The 19,514-nt window shown below is 41.9% G+C and overlaps 1 protein-coding gene across 2 annotated transcripts; it reads left to right on the top strand.

Moving 5' to 3' along the window:
* Positions 1–5,692: 5,692 nt before the first annotated feature.
* Positions 5,693–12,734, top strand: LOC121869427. Of its 2 annotated transcripts, none has more exons than XM_042370767.1 (4): positions 5,693–5,751; positions 9,215–9,311; positions 9,548–9,677; positions 10,661–12,734. In XM_042370767.1, exons 2-4 carry the CDS (start codon positions 9,222–9,224, stop codon positions 11,218–11,220), a joined length of 780 nt encoding a protein of 259 aa, XP_042226701.1. In that variant the 5' UTR covers positions 5,693–5,751; positions 9,215–9,221; the 3' UTR covers positions 11,221–12,734. The 2 variants fall into 2 exon arrangements, with proteins under 2 accessions (XP_042226701.1, XP_042226700.1); XM_042370766.1 differs by having other exon boundaries at positions 5,694–5,751; positions 9,212–9,311.
* The last annotated feature ends 6,780 nt before the right edge of the window (positions 12,735–19,514 follow it).

The following is a 19,514-nucleotide window of genomic DNA, read 5'->3' as shown; positions in this document are numbered from 1 at the left end:
GTTGGAGTCAACCCTCACGCACAATGCAATTCTGATCCACATTCCTATGCGAGGGCAACATGAGTTTAATGCATGGCATTTAGATCCCTTCCCCTGGTTTGTGAACGACACACTGTATACCCTAGATAGGCCTAAAGAACTTTTCTTAGTAGATGAAGAATATTCATTGTTATCAATAGAGGATTCTGAGGTACTGTCAGGGTGTAACGGTGTAAGTCGTCTTATCTACACCTACACGTATGTCCAGCCTACATGTTTGCATTTATTCCTGCTGCAGAGGGAATATGTGAATTGGCAGTCATACAACCAAATGTACGCACAGCGTTTTGCGCAATGCAGTTATAGGCCAGTTAGTCTAAAGACTGTGTTCCACGCTCACCTTCACAATGTGCAGTATTTGTTCTTTCCAAATCTCACTACTGTAATTTTAAAATGCCAAAATGGTGTTAAGCAGCTAGTTGTGAAAGGGCATTACAAGGCTCCTGATTACTGTGAAATCACTTGTAGTACATTACGGACCTTGCCTACTCATCAGCATTTTGCGTTAAATCGAAAACTCAAGTCTGCTTTAATTCCACTTCCTATAATGAATTTCACTATCAAGGATATTCAAATAGTATCAGAGAAATTAAAAGTGCTAGCTTTCTTGAACGAGACACATTTTGCTGATTTGAATAATAACTTGCCATTTTATCTGTCACGGGAATTTGCACTACCAAGTCTTACGATTCCCTCTATTCTGTTAATTCTGGCAATAATGTTCCTGTTCTGTTATTACCGGGCAGTGTCATCCAAATTCAACATTGTTCATAACATACTAACCCTTACGACACAAAAGTCTAGGTCCCCTGTAGTAGAGAATACCCCTACAGTAATTTCCCCAGCTTAGTGTCTACATATCTGTTTATAACATGGTTAGGGTTGTCTAAGATGTACTGTACTCTGTGAGTTATTTAGGCCTCACGGAGCTCGGCTGGTAGGTGACCGAGCGATGTAATAGGCCCCTGTCTCATCAACAGAACGTATTATATAAATGGGTCAATACATCTGATATTATATTCAGATTCACCACCCTGTAACTTTCCACTGTCTATGAGTAAGACATGAGATTGACACTTGAGCGGGCAACTTACCCAAGAGGGCGAGACCCATAGCTCAGCATTCCTGTAAGCACGCACTGCGATGCCCCTAAGCTTCAGTAGCTCACCTCAACTCATATCGAAAGGACGTGACCAAACGTTTATCATACATAAACGCCGTCCCTTTCTCATTCACTCCTAGACAGTGAGACTTACGGTTGATATACACTCAGGAATTATATATACAACCTTTTATAATAAAACAAAGGAACTACCGTTTGGGTTTCGTTACTTAAAACCCAAATATAAATATGTGTGAACGGACTGGTTAATTGGACAAGCAGCCGATTCAGGACCTGCAGGAACTTGTATCTCCCCCATGGTGTAATGATGGTGTAATAAAGGTTGTCCGTGGCTGGGCTTCCTCAGCAAGCGGGATCTGCCAATAGCCAAGTACAGCCTCCATAGCCGTGAAGTACCAACAACCAGGGGTTCCCTGTATGGCAGCATTGCCTGATGTCGGGAATGGTAGAGCGGAACGTAGAGCATGTTTGTTGAGTTTTGTCAAGTCTACTGTAATGCGAACCTCACCCTTCCGCTTGGGAGCGATCACCATGGCATGACACCACTCAGATGCCTCATCACCAAGTGGATGAATGATACCTTGCTGGACCTTGCTATCGAGCATCCACTTGGTGTCTGACCTCCACGCTAAAGGAATGGTTCGGGGAGTGTGGATTGCAAAGGGTTTGACTTATTCAAGATGGAGAAGCAACTGGAACGTCTGACGGCGCTCCTGGTACAGGAGGCTGAGACGGCTAAGCAGGCCCAGGAAGAACCCCAGCATAGGGAAGAATGCATGAGCCAAATCCAGGAGCATTTAGTCTCTCAGCAGACACTAAGTCGCCACAGCGCAACGATTACAAGTGGCGAAGCCACCACCAGCTGCTGTGCGTGGCCAAGTTTTCCGTCTGCGCTGCACCCGCCCCTCACCTGTCGTCCTCGGCTTCACTACGGGAGTTTGATGCCTGGCACCACAAGTTTAAGGATTACGTGACATTAACGAAAATTTCCTTCCTGCCCTCAGCGGAGCAGAGAGCAGCACTTGTGTCTGTGCTGGACGACGGGTGGACACGAATCGTTCTGTTCTAGTCCTTTAATCGTTGATTCCGCCTGGGTTAATGAGGCTGGAACATGTATATTATATAGGGTTTTAGTAGCGAAACCCAATTGTCTGTTATTTATTTATTTAGGAACTATCTCGGATACAGTTCCAAGTGTATATCACCGTAACTTAATCACTGTAATTATGAGTGTTAAGAGGAGGACGAAGGCTATGTTAAATAGCTCTGCTAAATACGTCCGGTTGGTGTGAGGTGTTGAGTAACAATGCCAATGAGTAGGGACCCATCGAGGGAGAACAGAAATATATCCGACGTCTTCCTGCTCAGATCCAGCCAGTTAGGCAGGAGGAGTTGATGGCGGGTTGAAGCAGCCTCGAACCTAGCGGAGCGAGTCGGGCATCATCGTATACCCCGCCGGTGGAGCGCAGAGCACACCACCACTATAGTTGAAGCCATCCCGATAGTCTTCGGTGCTTCGCAGACGCTGCTGGAGATGGATGGAGGCCCATGCGTATCCATCTCATCGACAATGCTAGTCCCTTTACTGTAACAACGTCCCGCACACTTCCCTACAGCTGACGTGCGGAGATCAAAGCACAGCTGCATGACCTATTTGCTAAGGACATCATCGTCGGGGTAGACTACCCGACAGCCTGGTGATACCCTATCTAGACACTGTGTGTAGACCTAACACGCCTTAATCGTTACGTCCGAAGGTCAACGTACCTTGTGCAGTCCCCCCATAACGTCGTAGCTTCCATAGGATCGGAATCAGGGTGGATCACCACCATGTATGCAAAGATGTGATACTTCCAGATAAATATTGCGGACGAGGACCAAGACCTCACGTGCTTCATAACACCCTCGGGCTGCATCAAGTTTAAAAGCGTTGCTATGGGGCTTGTTTCTTCTGGCTACGAGTACAATCAATGCGGCGACCAAACTCTAGGGAACATCCCACGGACAATCAAGTTTGTGGAAGACATCTTGGCGCACGATACCTCGTACAAAGACCATCTCGCCCACGTTATCACCATCAAACGTTGTGACGGTTAGGCATCAATCTGAAAGATGAAAAGTTTGTGTTTGCAAGGAACAGGGTTGATTTCTGTGGCTAAACGATCTCACTCTAATGTTACACCGCAGACATTCGGAAAGTTAAGGCAATTGCAGATTTCCCTCGGCCACAGAACCTCGTGGACCTAAGATAGTTCATAGACATCACAAATTTGGTTCCAATCCTCAACACAAAGTTGATTAGCGAAAATGAGAAGCCTCGTCTGCAGCACATACATGAAAAACATTCTGGTTACTCCTTCACAGCCTCTTGGCAGAAGGGCACTTCTCATTGCGCTCCTAATACACTATCTTGTTCGCCACTTCAAGATCCTGCAGACAGTGGCAACGCATCAGACCCTAATGACTTGGATCCCCTCCACGCCGCTGTGGTGTCTGCCCTCAATGCTATCTATAAGGAGGGCAGTCGTTTGGCACCTCTCAAGGACCAAACCTTGGAGAAGGTGCGTGCTGCTGCGATACAGGACGCTGAGTACGCTGTCCTGAAGGATTTAATTATCACTGGCTTCCCTGAGCATCGCCACGAGTTAGAACCACTCTCACGTCCGTAGTCTGTTGGCCCTGGACGATGACGTCATTGTGTACTGGCCGACGTTGCTTATACCTCACAGTCTTCACCGGGAGACTCTGTCACACTTCATGACGGTCATCAAGGGATGGAGCGCACCAAACGTCGGACTCGGCAGACTACCTACTGGCCAGGGATCGATCGGAACATCGAGACTGTAGTCTCTGGTTGTTCTCGATGCCGTCCCCTTCTCCGTAAGCAGCAGAACGAGACCTTGTGGCAGGACAATGACCCACCAGGTAGAGTGTTTCAAGTCAGTATCTGCTGATTGCTTTCATGTGGCTGGCCTGCACACCATTGCGTGATTTTGCCAGAGTAACAACGCACGGGTGATGAATGCGACTCCAGAGCCGACCACCTCGGAAGAAATGCGAAATCGCGGCACGACTCCACGGCGTAATAGCTTTCCCGGCTGCACCTTGATGCCTACGACGACGTGCAGGTCCATATGAGCAGTCGATGGGACTCCTTAGGTGTTGTCGTGGGTCTAGGATCGAGCTTGTTAAAATGGATAGTGGCCGCGTCCTGTGGGGGAACAGGAAGTTCCACCGTCCCCATTATCCGATGATGCCAGAGAGCGTCTTGGAGCCTATATTTGAGGCAAAGGCTCCAGTGGAACCAGACAGCATCAAGGGTCCAGCACCAGGCCCACCGCCAGGCGTAAGTTCAGAGGAGCATCCAGGACGCAGCTCCCGCCACGCTGTAGTGGCCAAAGCGACTTGGGGTGCGATGGGATTCTCAGACTAACGGCGATGAGACGAAGAGATGAATCCAGATCTCGTGGGTCCTCAAGTAGACCTCAATGTCTTCGGGGAGGTGTGTGGTGTGCATGTAACGCGAACGAGCGCGATTGGGTGAACCATTGTGTGGCGTGTGCACGAGTGCCGTCCTCTACTGGCGTGATTGACGTGTACAAGAGTACTGCTACCTAGTGGTGTGAACAAAAGTTGGTTGTGGGTTGAATTATGATTAGTTAGATGACATGGCACAAGGTTTCGTGAGTCTTATAGGTTACACGGGAAAGGCGATTGTATTTTACTGCACCACTGTGTGAACCTCCCAGTAAATTGCATAGGTGAAGGCGGTGTTTTTTGAGCCGTTGGCACCGAGTAGCATTTGAACAGGTGTTTCATCCTCAAAGGGGTAAGGTCTAGACACCTGGCGTTAGTAATAGTTTGAGATGTGTTTAACTAGCTGAGAGCGTGGAGTACCCTGATGTGGCAATGCAACGCCATAGTCAGGACTGAATACAAGGGAGTGAAACAGGGAAACTGTCCTGTTTGTGATAAGATAAAAACAGTGAAGGAGGTAAAAAGATAAATGAACAATGTAATAAGTTATGTTTTATGCAGCAATGATGTGTAGCCATCACTAAGGTCTCGTTCAAACGTGACTTTTGTGTAGAAATTCATCTTTATTTTACACGTGTTAGTTTATTCACCGTGATGAAGTATATCCAGGAAAAAATTAACCATTTTATATAAAGTCATAAAATAAAAAGAATATAATAGGGCAACAACCTTGAAATTTACACACACACACACACACACACACACACACACACACACACACACACACACACACACACACACACACACACTTGAACATCCAGTACATATACACTCCAGGTTGATTATATATTATACAGCATTGTGAACCATTTTGGAAACTCTCTCTATAGTTTAAGCCAGTAAGGATCAGTTAAGTCGTTTAATACCAATCATCATCCACGTATTTTTGTTCAAGCTGCAGTCAATAAAGTCATAAAGTTGATTGGTCAGTGGCCAGGTATGTGGACACTGAGTGAGTCAAGGTTTCAACTGACCATTCTTACAAGTGGCGGCGCTGAGGTCAGTCTGGTGCTCCTCTCTTACCACTACTTCTCCTCAACCCCAGCCAACAGGTGACAACTCTTTGACTTGTCTTGTGACGGAAGGTTTATAGTGTGAGCTGTCTGTCCATTGTTCTTGAGTTATAATCTCTGTTATGGATATCCGGTGTGAACCAATGGTGTGGTATTATAACAGTTCTTTCTCTCATAACCCTTAATTGTTAATGAACTTGTGTAATTACTCGCTTAAAAACCTTTGTTGTTGAAGCGCAATAATATTATAACATCAAATTGTATAACCGTAGCCACACCTGGCTCACCAACACCCACACCATACTCGGATATGTACAGAACCCGTCCTCTCTCAGCCTGTGTTTGACGCCAGGCTCGCGTGACTCTTGCATGTTTGCTTGTACAGTACTTTGTAAGATTAGTTTTACTGTGGGTCCCACTGTCGAGCCCTCTCTCTTGAATTACCTTTGTTGGTCCAGCACACTCAAAAAACTTTTTATTCACATTCCCGTAGATGACATTTTATGTGGCATAAATACTAAGATTTTATTAACACTTATCAGAGTACCGTCCTTATATCTGAGGGTTGGCGACCACAGTCCTCCACTCTAAAGGTTCTCGGGCTGCAACTACCAATCCTCCAAGATTTTGTTTCTCTCTGGAGACTCAGTTTTTTTATTTCATTCATCCATACCAGTCTGTACCTTCCTCTGGCCCTCCTACCTTCAACTCTGCCCATTAATATTCATGTTATCCCCTCATCCCTAAGTATATGACCAAAGTATCTCACTTTTCATTTGTTGTATATTTCAAACATTTCTCTTGAAATTTTTAATAATCTTAGTACTTTTAAATTTGTTGCTGAGTTGTTATTATGTTATTACTATGTTTCAAATTCCTTTCACTCAAAATTTTCAATTTAGCTTCTCTAGTTTTAACCTTGCTTTATTACATTACCATAAGTTTATATGAGAGTAGCTGCAACACAACACTGGCTGAACCTCATTAAAACTTCAATAAGTATTCACAACCCTTTACTGCTGGTATCAGCTAAGTATGTGGTAGTTCTCTGAGAGAAAGGTAGACGAGGAATTTGAGGGCCAAAGAAAATTGTATATATATTCTTTGTTGATTTTGAAATAGGTTGCGATAAGGTAAAACACAATAAACTTATAGAGGTCTTGGAAAAATAAGCATTACCGAAGGAGACATTATAATTCTATAAAAATTATTTACTGGCAACAGGCGGCTGCAGTGTTAGTATATAATGAACTTACTAAATGGTTCACAGATAAACAGGGAGTAAGGCAAGGCTGTGTTCTATCTCCAACATTACAAAATACATATTCAGAATCTTTAATGAGAGAAGTTCTTAGTAACAATGAAGGAATAAAGGTTAATGGTAAAGTAATATCAAATAAACACTATGCAGATGATACTGCTCTTATCAAGCAAAGTGAAGAGGCATTACAAAAACTGGTTAACATACTGGTGGAAAAGAGGATAGAAGTGGTTGCTTCCAAATTGGAAATAAAGCCTAAAATAAATTATTATAGGAAACAGGTAATTCAAACAAATGGAAAATATTGTCTTTTTGGGAAGTAACATTTGCTGTGATGGTAGATGTTCGAGAGAAATCATAACAAGAACAGGTCATAAAAAGGGATATTAATTTCAATTTGAGAAAAAGGCTGCTGAAAGGCTACATATGGTGAGATCTGTTGCATGGACCAGAAACCTGGACGCTTTCAGCAGACACCAGAAAGAGGTTGGAGACCTTTGAAATGTGATGTTATGAGCGAATGTAAAAAATAAGTTACAATGACAGCAAAACAAATAATGTTTGGCCATTAAGAGTGTTTTATATCTCCTACTTGTTTTATTGTTGATGAAATGGTGTAATTAATAACCTTGATACTCGCCTAAAGACCTTAGTTGTTGAAGCACAATAATAACATAATAACACTTCAGCAACAAATGAAAAAGTACTAAGATTATTACAAATTTCAAGAAAAAAATTTTAAATAAAAAAAAACTAAAATTGAGATACTTTGGTCATATCATTAGGGATGAGGGTATTTGCTCGAAATAAGGCAAACAAAGTACTTGGGTTCATAGAAAGGAGTGTTAGTTACAAGACTACGAGAGGTTATCCTAAACCTATATCTTGCGAGTGTAAGACCTCACTTGGATTACTCAGTTCAGTTCTGGTCACCGTACTACAGAATGGATATAGAATCCCTAGAAAGAGTTCAGAGGAGAACGACAAGATTAATCCCGGGCATTAGGAACCTTGAGTACAGAGACAGGTTAAAGCATCTTAATTTGCACTCCCTCGAGAGACGTAGAGTGAGGGGCGACATGATCGAGGTGTATAAATGGAAGTCAGGACTAAACAAAGGGGACATAACATTGGTATTTAAACTATCGAACCAGGAGCGAACTCTTAGCAATGGTTTTAAATTAGACAAATTTAGATTTAGGCACAAGATAGGTAAACATTGGTTTGGATATAAAGTAGTGGTTGAGTGGAACAAGTTACCATACACCATCAAGTTGAAAACGCTGGATAACTTTAAACATAGTTTGGACGGACTTATGAGCAATAGGGGTTGAGTGGAAGCGGGACTGCCCAGAATGGGCCAATAGGCCCGCTGCAGTTCTTAAGCCTAGTCACAAGACCATGCAGTCAAACATAATACATTGGTACTCGTGCCTCGCAGGTCAGACTATGACTTGTGTTAAAGAGACAATATTGATATGATTTAAGGACAATTGGAGTTAGCAGCACCGAAGTGTAGGTAGCGTACATATAGTGGTCAGTGACTCGCCCTGTGGTAGGAGGTCCCTGACAGTGGGACAGTTAAAGCAATAGTGTTGAATTAAGGCTGTTAACGTTGGAACAGTTACAGAGTTTACAGGAGGAGAAGTGAGGGTCTCCCCTGCCTCAGATACTTGCTAGAAAGGTCTGTATAGTCACTGAATGTGAGCAGAGACAACCTTATGTTTGCAGACCATAAGTCTACGTCGACGATACTTGTGTGGATAAAAAAAGAAAGTGACCATAGTGTTGGATGGATATATTATCAGCCTGTTCACTGTCTCTACGATGGCTTGTAGGGAGAAGAGCGGCTGAACGTATTCTCTTTCATTAGGTTCTGATTGGATAACCATAATGTGTTTTTAATTTTTATCTTTGGTTAACCTTTTTAGAATTTACTGAGGATTTATTTTAATATTTGAGACAATTAGTATTTGTATTACTTTTTACTTTCAGCACTTAAGTACTTTATGAATGACATACTTTTTTTTACTTCTACTTGAGTAAATTGAACCTTGGATACTGGTACTTTTACTTGAATAACATTTTCCCAATGCAACAATACTTTTACTTGAGTAACAAAGTCCGGTACTTTTTACAACTCTGCCATATGAGGATGGGCATAACTAGGATAATAATAATAATAATAATAATAATAATAATAATAATAATAATAATGATAATAATGGTATTTGTCAGCAGGACGACGATGGCGGGAACTGTGATGAAAGTGATGGCGTTGATGTTGTCCAACTTCCTGGTCACCAGTGCTGTGATAACAACCATAAAAGTGTACAAGGTGACGATCCACTCTATTCTTATTTATTTTTAAATATTTCGTACATAAATTAACAGTAAAATATATTCAAGTGTTAATAAATGGGGTCAAATCAACCTTAAACAACAACGATGAGAAAAATAAAGTTAAGTTTATGTATCACTAAGACCTTTAGATAAGTGATCCCTCGAGATATAAGGAAGAATAAACACCGTACCATATTTCGTTAATGTCCCCCATTTTCTCTCCCCACCCAGGTGGCGTCGTCACATAATGATCCATTTCCTATCTGTACAATAAAAGTTGTAGAGATGCAGAGAATTTCAAGGACGTCTTGTGCTTTAAAATGTCTTGAGGAACCTCTGTGTAGGGCCTTCTGTGTTAAAGGTAAGAAGCCCTTAAACTAATTAAAGGTAAGAAGCCCTTAAACTTATTAAGGTAAGAAGCCCTTAAACTTATTAAGGTAAGAAGCCCTTAAACTAATTAAAGGTAAGAAGCCCTTAAACTTATTAAGGTAAGAAGCTCTTAAACTTATTAAGGTAAGAAGCCCTTAAACTTATTAAGGTAAGAAGCCCTTAAACTTATTAAGGTCAGAAGCCCTTAAACTTATTAAAGGTAAGAAGCCCTTAAACTTATTAAAGGTAAGAAGCCCTTCAAATTATATCATTTGCGGTCGATACTGCTTCAATTTGGGAGGAAGTGAACTAGGACGGTGTACTGGAGTGTTTGGCCGTATTTCTAACCGCACATTTTACACTCATTTAACTGTGTTCACACCAGCCTGAAAGTCATACTACCAGAAGTACTTCTGTCTTATCCTTAGTCTAACAGTTACATCATCTTGTAATCTATTGATCTTTAGAGTTGTTCCACCTACTTGTATGTGTTTCTCTCTGATACATCCCATCATGGTAGCCAAAGGATTGACTAATGCCTTTTTGCACTTGTCTACCTGCCCCTGTTGCATCTGCAAGTTCACTCCTGGTTACAGTTCTAAAGTTTCATTTTGTCAGTCCCAGATTGTTTTCAACAGTGTGTTTGTTAGACACGAGTTTGGCGTAGACATCAACTGTATCATGTTCACTGAGGCTTACAATTATATCAGAAGAGATCCACAGCAGCTTGATCTCAACACCCGTATTTGTGACTGGCTAACAGACAAAGTGCGTGAACAATGATAACGTAGAGAATCTTTCCACACTTTCTCTACTTTAGTTTTGTGATATTAAGCCAACATATGTGTCGAGGTTATGTCTTTTGGGTAACTTTAGAGATTTTATGAAATATATTCTTATTCATGGCTGAAGTCATTCTTACATCATCAGTTGAGAGGAATAGTCATCTTAGTTCATGTCATTATTATCTTTCAGGCGCCTCGTGTCACATCAACGGAGGCCACCTGGATGGTCGCTGGCCTGGAGCAGCTGTTGGTCACATCTATCCTGGTATTTTTACCTACGATTATTGTTATGCATACTTGGAGGAAGGAGATGTTACGTCCCATATTGTGAGCACCTCGGCCTCCACTGTTCACTCGGAAGGATTATATCCAGAATTTGTTATAAATGGGTTTTACTGTCATATCCCGAAGTACCATGGTCCTCTATTTTACTGCTGGGCTGCGAGTCCTAGTGACGTTCAAGGGTATTGGCGGGCCACTCTAGACTCCCCACAAACTATCAGCACAATCTATGTCTGGACGCGTGGTGACGGCCATCCTACGCCAACTTTTGATAATGTAGAGATAACTTTTGGTACCTCCAGCGACTTCGACAACCCTGTCTTTGACACTTACCCAAACACGGCATTAATTACAGGTGAGATGATCACTTTCACTGCCACTAGCCCAGTGACTGGTCAGTACCTACAGGTGAGGGATTTATCTCCCACTGGTCCCTTGGGCATTTGTAATATCCAGCTGCTCCAGTAAACACTGTCATGCCTTTTGACTCACCTGCAGTTTACTTCATTTACAGGTGAACTTTAGTCACCTTAAGAGCAGAGTTTATACAAGATAAATTTGACTCAAGGATCAAAGTGTTGTGTTTTCTCCACTATGTTTGGTTCCATGAGTCACGTTGTCTGTGACTGAAGGATCACGTGTAAGACTGTTCTTGACAACTTTTACCCATAATACACAAAACTTAAGAATAAGTAGAAGGATAATAATTATGTATGTGAACATTCAGAGGCTAATATGGCCGTCCAGTCTATGATGGTGAAAGTGAATTAAAGGAACTGACGTGAAGCTCCTCATACTGTTGCTGATGTTTGTGTGTTGACATTTATATCTCCCCGACACACCTGAATTATTGTACAGGTTCACTGTAAGTTCAGGGGTTCTCACATGACACTCATACTTAGGCCTGCTGTATACACGCGTTATAAACGTCTTCTTAACACACACACAGTTTGGTGTCAACTCTGAACCCCTTAGATTGACCACTTAAAATAAGTTGGAAATTACTACAAGAGAAATTTCCGTCATTTATATTTATTAAATGCTAAGAAGACCTTGATGTGAGTTAATGAATGTAAATAATTTACCACACTGATAGAAAGAACGGTAACACTTTATCTTTAAAATGTGTTAATGTTTAGTATAAACAGCGGGGCTGCAGTGCACGACTGTGTCAGTTTTGATCAAATCCTTATCCTTGTCAGGGTAGATCGCTCTCACCTCAATTGTACTACACACAGTTCCTACTGAAGCATTACTGTTGATGTTAATTAGGGAGAAGTGTGAACGCTATATAACCAACACTTGTTTTACTGTTCCATGGACTGCAGCAGCTGCTTAATGCACGTCAAACGCTCAACATATAACAGTCAAAACATTATTATCTCTCCCTTGACCTTCAATGGTATGTACCTAAAGTCTGTCACGCTCGACGGCTGCTCTCTCCACTTTGTTGACATCTTCACCTGTCTGGGTCACATAACACCACAATAATTGTTTATGTGTATCGTAGACATGAGGCTGGAAGTGTTTGTCCAGCTTGACGAGTAATTTTAACATATATTTATGTATTCTTCATCAGCCGACTATTTGGGATATTTTCATGAGTTAAGAATTAGGGTCTTGGCTCATACAAATAAAATATTTCTACGGGTTGATATCCATCAATGGTAGAGAGTCAGCGTTATCTTACAACACGGAAATATTTTCCCACTAAGTACTAGGAATACACCTGTCCTCTGTCTTGTGTTATGACACCTGTCAGCCGTCTTGTGTCACAGCACCTGTCAGTGCTCTTGTGTCACGGCATCTGTCAGCCCTTTTGTGTCAGAGCACCTGTCTACCCTCTTATGCTACGACACTTGTTAGCCATCTTCTGTCACTGCATCTTTCCCCGCTTTTGAGCCACGGAACAACTATAAGAACATGTACTGTACAGTCTCGTTCAAGATTCTTCAAACACTGCTGGAGACAGCTGGCAACTCAAGGCCGTTTGTTTACTATAGTACGTAGTAACAATTATGAATGAATGTAAAAGGTTATCGGTGATTGGTTACTTAGTTCCCTGTTGCTTAATTAATGGTTGGGCTTTGTTGTTTCGTATTATATTATACTACGTACTATAGTAAACAAACGGCCTTGAGTTGCCAGCTGTCTCCAGCAGTGTTCGAAGAATCTTGAACGAGACTACATGTCAGCAGATCTATGACCTGTATCAATAGAGTAATCAGCGGGTCCGGTAATGCAGCAAATACTAAAGTTTGTTATGTGAGAGACGGGGCAGAGGGACACTTCATCACTCACAACATGACCTTCTGCACCTGGAAGAAAGACTTCATCTTCAACAACTAAAACAAACAGCGTTTTATTAACAAGTTCTCCCAAAAGATTTTAACGTGTGTTAGGCAATATAGATTAAGTTAAGACTGAATCAAGGTTAGAGTTATGTGAAGGACGATTCCATTTATAGTTTAATTTCTTACTTACATTCTGCAAAAAGTAATATGTATTGTGTTTAATATTCTTATATTATAATCGTAATGTATTGTATTTTGGCTGATGTGATTATTGTGTAGTCCTGTATTTTGAGTGTTGAGGTTATTTTTAGTTCTAGTCTGTATGGTAGGTGTTATAGTTCCTTGTCTAGAACCCACGAGTCAGCGGAAGGTGGGTGCGACAGCTAGTTGTGTCTCGGCTGTTTATTGATCACATGATAATAACATAGTATCAATTAGCTTTAAGAATTTTGTAACAAGTTCAGTTAAAGCAATTCTCTTAGGATTTGTTTTTATTGTAGCTTGTTAACTTTTCGTGTGTTGGATTTGCCCTAATTAAATATTAAGAAATACAAAGGTGTGATTATTTTCATTCCTTCGTTTATGACTGTGTGTGTGTCCTCTGGTAAACATATTGTGGTGATGTGTTGATGTGTGAAATTAATTAAGGTTCAGACATGAAAAATGATTAGGTATACTTAGAAACTGACGCATAACCGATTATTACATATAGGTGAAATACCCTGCAAGTTTCGTTGATACCCCGGAGATTAGACGATTGGAAGAGAAGGGGGAAGACCTGTTTTGAATTTGGCGGGCGGTGGTGTGATGTGAGGGCCCTGAGCGCTGTTTCTGATCCATTTCCGCCATCTTTGTTCTTATTTGCACTTACAACGTGATTCTGACTTCGTGTTTTTTTCGTTATTTCCGAATTATGGTGTAATGCAATCATGCCTAAATGCCCCAGTGATAATTCCTCTTGCGCTGCCCCTTCAGACTGATGTGATGTAATAAGGCATATTTTTTTTATTTGTTTTTTTAGTGGGCACTCCCCTACATCCTTGTGTAAGGTGAAGCGCAGCAGCGCTTACAGCGCCCAACAGGGAAGCATGCTAAGTTCATGCTTGCCTTTGTCTCATGAGTTAAGGGCGTAGAAGCCTGAAGAGTCAGTGGTTTATGTCATCAAGTTATTGGAAGCTCCAACAACTTGTCCCTGAATACGAATTCGCAACTTTCGACTTACACCAGGTACCTACTTTACTGCTAGGTGAACAGGGACTAATGGGGGCTAGGAAATAAGTCCAAGCAACTTCCACCGGCCCGGGAATCGAACCCGTGACATCTCGCTTGCGAGGCAAAAACGGAACCGCTTCTACCACCTGTCCCCCAATAAGGTATAATAAGAATGAACCACCAAAGAGTGGTAGAGACTTGAACTTGTCACCCTAGACCATCTCTACCATCCTCACACAGGTAAATGATAGTCTCAATTTATGCTTTACATTACTTATTTAAGGCTTATTATGTTTGGTTTATTTTCTAGCTTGACAGTGTACAGTACAGAGATATATCAATTAAATTGAATCCCATAGGTATAACTGCCCATCAGTGATGATGTGGATGCAGCACACTGTTTACTAAGTCTTCGATACAAAACGAGGCAGCATGGCCAGTACTGCATAAGATAGCATTCATTTCCCTTAGTCTTAAACTTAGCTACCCATTCACAACCACAGGCAATCACTGTATCCACTCGACCTCCGAGCTTCTCTTAAATACACTAAATACTCTTTTTTTTTTAGTTTTTGTGAGACTTTTAACCCTTTGAGTACAATAACTTTAGGACGGTAACTTATTTATCGTCCCTAAGGGGTTTATTTGTCGTCCTTAAGGGAACAATTATCGTCCTCAAGGGATTTTTATCGTCCTCAACAGATAAGTGTTTGTACTTGAGTGGTTAGTTATCGTTCTCGAGGGTTATGTTACAGTACTCAAGGGGTTAAGTTACGCATTCAGGGGATTATGTGATATTTATGTAATGCGAACGAGCGCGAGTGAGTGATCCACTGTGTGGCGTGAATGAGCGTGTGCACGAGTGCTGCTACCTAGTGGTGTGAATGAGCGTGTGCACGAGTGCTGCTACCTAGTGGTGTGAATGAGCGTGTGCACGAGTGCTGCTACCTAGTGGCGTGAATGAGCGTGTGCACGAGTGCTGCTACCTAGTGCTGTGAATGAGCGTGTGCACGAGTGCTGCTACCTAGTGCTGTGAATGAGCGTGTGCACGAGTGCTGCTACCTAGTGGTGTGAATGAACGTGTGCACGAGTGCTGCTACCTAGTGGCGTGAATGAGCGTGTGCACGAGTGCTGCTACCTAGTGCTGTGAATGAGCGTGCACGAGTGCTGAGTGCTGTGAGAACGTGTGCACGAGTGCTGCTACCTAGTGGCGTGAATGAGCGTGTGCACGAGTGCTGCTACCTAGTGCTGTGAATGAGCGTGTGCACGAGTGCTGCTACCTAGTGGTGTGAATAAGCGTGTGCACGAGTGCTGCTACCTAGTGCTGTGAATGAACGTGTGCACGAGTGCTGCTACCTAGTGCTGTGAATGAGCGTGTGCACGAGTGCTGCTACCTAATGGTGTGAACAAAAGTTGATTATGGTTGAATCTCTGCTTAGTTAGATGACATGGCACAAGGTTTCGTGAGTCTTGCATGTTACCCTGTAAAGGAGATTGTATTTTACTGCACCACTGTGAAGGCTAAGTTTTTTGAACATTTGAACACGTGTTTCACCCTTAAAGGGGTAAGTTCTAGACACCTGGCGCTAGTAATAGTTTTAAATATGTTTAATTAGCTTAGAGCGTGGAGTACCCTGATGTGGCATCACAGCCCTGTAGTCAGGGCTGAATACAACTGAGTGAAACAGTGAAACTGTCCTGTTTGTCATAAGATAAAAACAGTGGAGGTAAAAAGATAAATGAGCAATGTAATAGATTATGTGTTATAAGAACATAAGAAAATAAGGATTCTGCAATAGGCCGGTTGGCCTGTGCATGGCAGCTCCTGTCTAAAGTTACTACCACTCTCTATCATCCATGAATCTATCTAGCCTCCTTTTAAAACTTTCCAGAGTTCCAGCTCTTACAACAAAGTTACTAAACTTGTTCCACTCGTCCACCACCCTATTTGTGAACCAGTTACTTCCTATCTCCCTCCTAAACCAAAACTTATCCAACTTAAATCCGTTGCTACGTGTCCTATCCTGCTCGGATATTATAAGAACTTTATCTATAGCTCCTTTATTGATTCCCTTCACCCACTTAAATACTTCTATCATATCTTCCCGCACTCTTCGTATTTCTAGGGAATGCAAGTTTAATTTCTTCAACTTATCTAGATATGGAAGGTTTCTAAGTCCCGGAATCATTTTCGTCATTCTTCGCTGCACCGACTCCAGTGAATTGATATCCATTCTATAATAAGGGCACCAGAACTGAACCGTATAATCGAGGTGCGTCCTGACTAACGCAAGATATAGTTGCAATATGACCTCTGCACTCTTATTACTTACACTTCTAGATATACAACCTAATACTCTGTTTGCCATATTTCGAACATTAACGCACTGTTTTCTTGGCCGTAGGTCCGGGCTTACAAGTACCCCAAAGTCTCTTTCACAAGTCGACTTCTCTAGGTTGATGTTGTTAAGGCCGTTTCCATTGACAGTATTTGTTCTTCCAGTATTAAGTACGCTGCACTTGCTGGTGTTGAATTTCATTTGCCATTTTTCTGACCACTCCTGCAGTTTATTTAAATCCTCCTGTAGTGCATTTGCATCCTGCCCTGAATTACTCTGTCGCCCTATTTCGGTTCCATCCGCAAACTTGCTTATGTCACTGCTGATCCCAGTATCTAGATCGTTTATGTAGATTATGAACAAGAGTGGACCCAGTACTGACCCCTGGGGAACCCCACTGGTAACACAGCCCCACTCAGATTTAACACCATTTACGCTGACCCTCTGTGTTCTATCGGTGAGCCATGATTTTATCTAATTTAAAACTTCCCCTCGATACCATGAGCCATAACTTTTCTCAGAAGCCTCTGATGCGGTACTCTGTCAAACGCTTTGCTAGAGTCTAAGTAGATAACATCGTAATTTTCGTCATTATCTACTACCTCGAAGACTTTCCTAAAAAAACGTCAGCCGATTTGTTAGACAAGATTTTCCCTTTGTAAACCCATGTTGAGAGTCGTAGAATAATTTGTTTTTCTCTAAATGCGATTGCATGCTATTTGCTATAATTGATTCAAGAAATTTCTCCACTACTGACGTCAAACTAATCGGCCGGTTATTTGCCGGTAATGCTCTGTCTCCCTTTTTGAATATGGGTACTACATTTGCCAGTTTCCACAAGTCTGGCACAACTCCCGTGTCTAATGATTTTGTAAATAAATTTACTAGGGGTCCGCTAATCTGTTCCTTACACTCTTTCAAAACTCGAGGGAAGATTTCATCCGGCCCTGGGGATTTTGCCTTCTTTAATTTATTTATCTTCTTAAGAACATCCTCTTTTCTGATGGTGATATTCTTTAATTTCTCTTCTTCATTTCCCCTAAATATCAGTTCCACCTCTCGAATTTCCTCGTCAATTTCTTATGTGAAAACTGATAAGTAGCTGTTTAATGCTTTGCATATTTTCTCAGTATCATCGATCACTTCTCCTCTCTCTGACTTTAAGGGTCCCACTTTGTCCTTGACCTTTGTCCTATATACCTTGAAAAATCCCTTGGGATTCGCCTTGGATTCTCTTGCTATCCTGAATTCGTAGTCCCTCTTTGCCTTCCTTACATTTTTCTCAACATTCCTAGATAGTTCATTATACCTATTTCCGAGCTGCTCCTCCCCTCCCTTTAATTTCTTATAAATTCCTTTCTTTATTCCTATGTCATGTTTAAGTTTTTTGGTCATCCACCTTGGCTCATTTTTATGTGTAGCCATCACTAATTTCTCGTTCAAACGTGACTTTTGTGTAGAAATTCAGCTTTATTTTACACTTGTTTGTTTATTCCCCGTATTGAAGTTTATCCAGGAAATAATAAACCATTTTATGCTCAGGAGAGCACTGTTAGGAGCGAGGGTTGGGTCGTGTTGCGTCTCTGTAACAAAGTGTGTTCGGCATTCAGGCCTTCGTTGTAGAGCCGCAGAAATTGGACAGTGATTACATAAAATCATCAAGATCGTCTTAGTGATGTGAAAGTGTAAATCGATGTAGGATTTTTAATGCTAGACGGGATTGTATTTTTGAAAACTCAATCTCTACCGAGTTGGAGGTACAGCCCAGGTCAAGAGGCCTACAACCACAAAATCATTGCCATATGACAAAGCTTTTATTTAATTTTTTTTACGGAGTTATGGTCAGTTCATAGTGTCATCAGTGACCGCGGAAGAGGTTGTAAATAACTTAAAGTGAATACAAATTGGCAAGCAAGCTGTTAAGGACCACTGCCAGGAGAAACCAAGTCGTGTTAAAGGTGCCACAGAGACTTTAAATTTTATTTTATTTGTGTGCTTTCTCGTGGACTGAAACTGTGCCTACAATACACCATTCACAGGGAGATACAGTGTACACAGTGATAGCACAAAGAGATATACTCGTCGATGGGAACTAGAAGAGAAAGTATCAGGAAATAAAAGTTAAAATAAAAAATAAATAAAATCAACAAGCTTGGCTATCCTTAAAGGCATTCTATTACCGCCCCACAACAGAAGACAACTCAAAAGACAACAGGGAAGGTTAAAACCAGCAGAGGGCAGCTAAGTACTGTTTTTTATCTTTGTTTTTAATTAGGTGTAGATTTATAACAGTTTGCACCACCCTCCCCCTCCCCCCCCCCACAACAACAACAACCATGAGTATGACATGTGATTACTGCGGGGGAAGGACGGTTATAGATGATACAGGCCTGACTAATGCAACGTTTAGGAAGATGCAAGCTGCCGTAAAGCATAAAGGCTGTTGCTGGTATTGCTCTGACTGCATAGTCAAGGTGAAAGAGGCGATTGCAAGCCATAGGGCAGTGGTTCTCAACCTTGTTTGCCCCATGCACCCCTTTCACCATATGTCAGAATGTCATTCCCCCCTCCTTTCCAAGATTGTCTGCCTCAAAAAGTGCATTCCAAACAATATGCATATAATACTGAAAATCCTTTATTTTTTCCATATTAGTATCAGTTTCCCCCCCCCCCCTGAAAACCTGAGGGGGGAAATTCCCCCCTGGTTGAGAACCCCTGCCATAGGGGAACGAGTTCCCTAGGGACGAAAATAGATGAAGCTGGAGCCTTGCTGGTTGCCAAACTAGAACAATTTGGGAAAGAGATCCTTGCTAAGACTGAGGAAGTAGCCGATATAATGGAGGTGGTTGCTAAGAGGAGTTATGCTGAGGCATTCTGACCTCACTAGGGGAAAGGTCACGGGGATCGGCCTGGACTC

The sequence above is a fragment of the Homarus americanus genome, unplaced genomic scaffold, assembly GCF_018991925.1.
Source record: "Homarus americanus isolate GMGI-L3 unplaced genomic scaffold, GMGI_Hamer_2.0 scaffold23578, whole genome shotgun sequence".
Taxonomy (NCBI): Eukaryota; Metazoa; Arthropoda; class Malacostraca; order Decapoda; family Nephropidae; genus Homarus; species Homarus americanus.
The sequence above is the reverse complement of the archived record's forward strand: the minus strand, read 5'-3'. Positions and strand labels throughout refer to the sequence as shown.

Excerpts from the sequence above, each read along its gene's own strand:
- LOC121869427 (XM_042370767.1), top strand. The coding sequence starts at position 9,222 with ATGGCGGGAACTGTGATGAAAGTGATGGCGTTGATGTTGTCCAACTTC. Across the intron at positions 9,312-9,547 it reads CAACCATAAAAGTGTACAAG|GTGGCGTCGTCACATAATGA; the intron begins GTGACGATCCAC and ends CTCCCCACCCAG. Across the intron at positions 9,678-10,660 it reads TAGGGCCTTCTGTGTTAAAG|GCGCCTCGTGTCACATCAAC; the intron begins GTAAGAAGCCCT and ends ATTATCTTTCAG.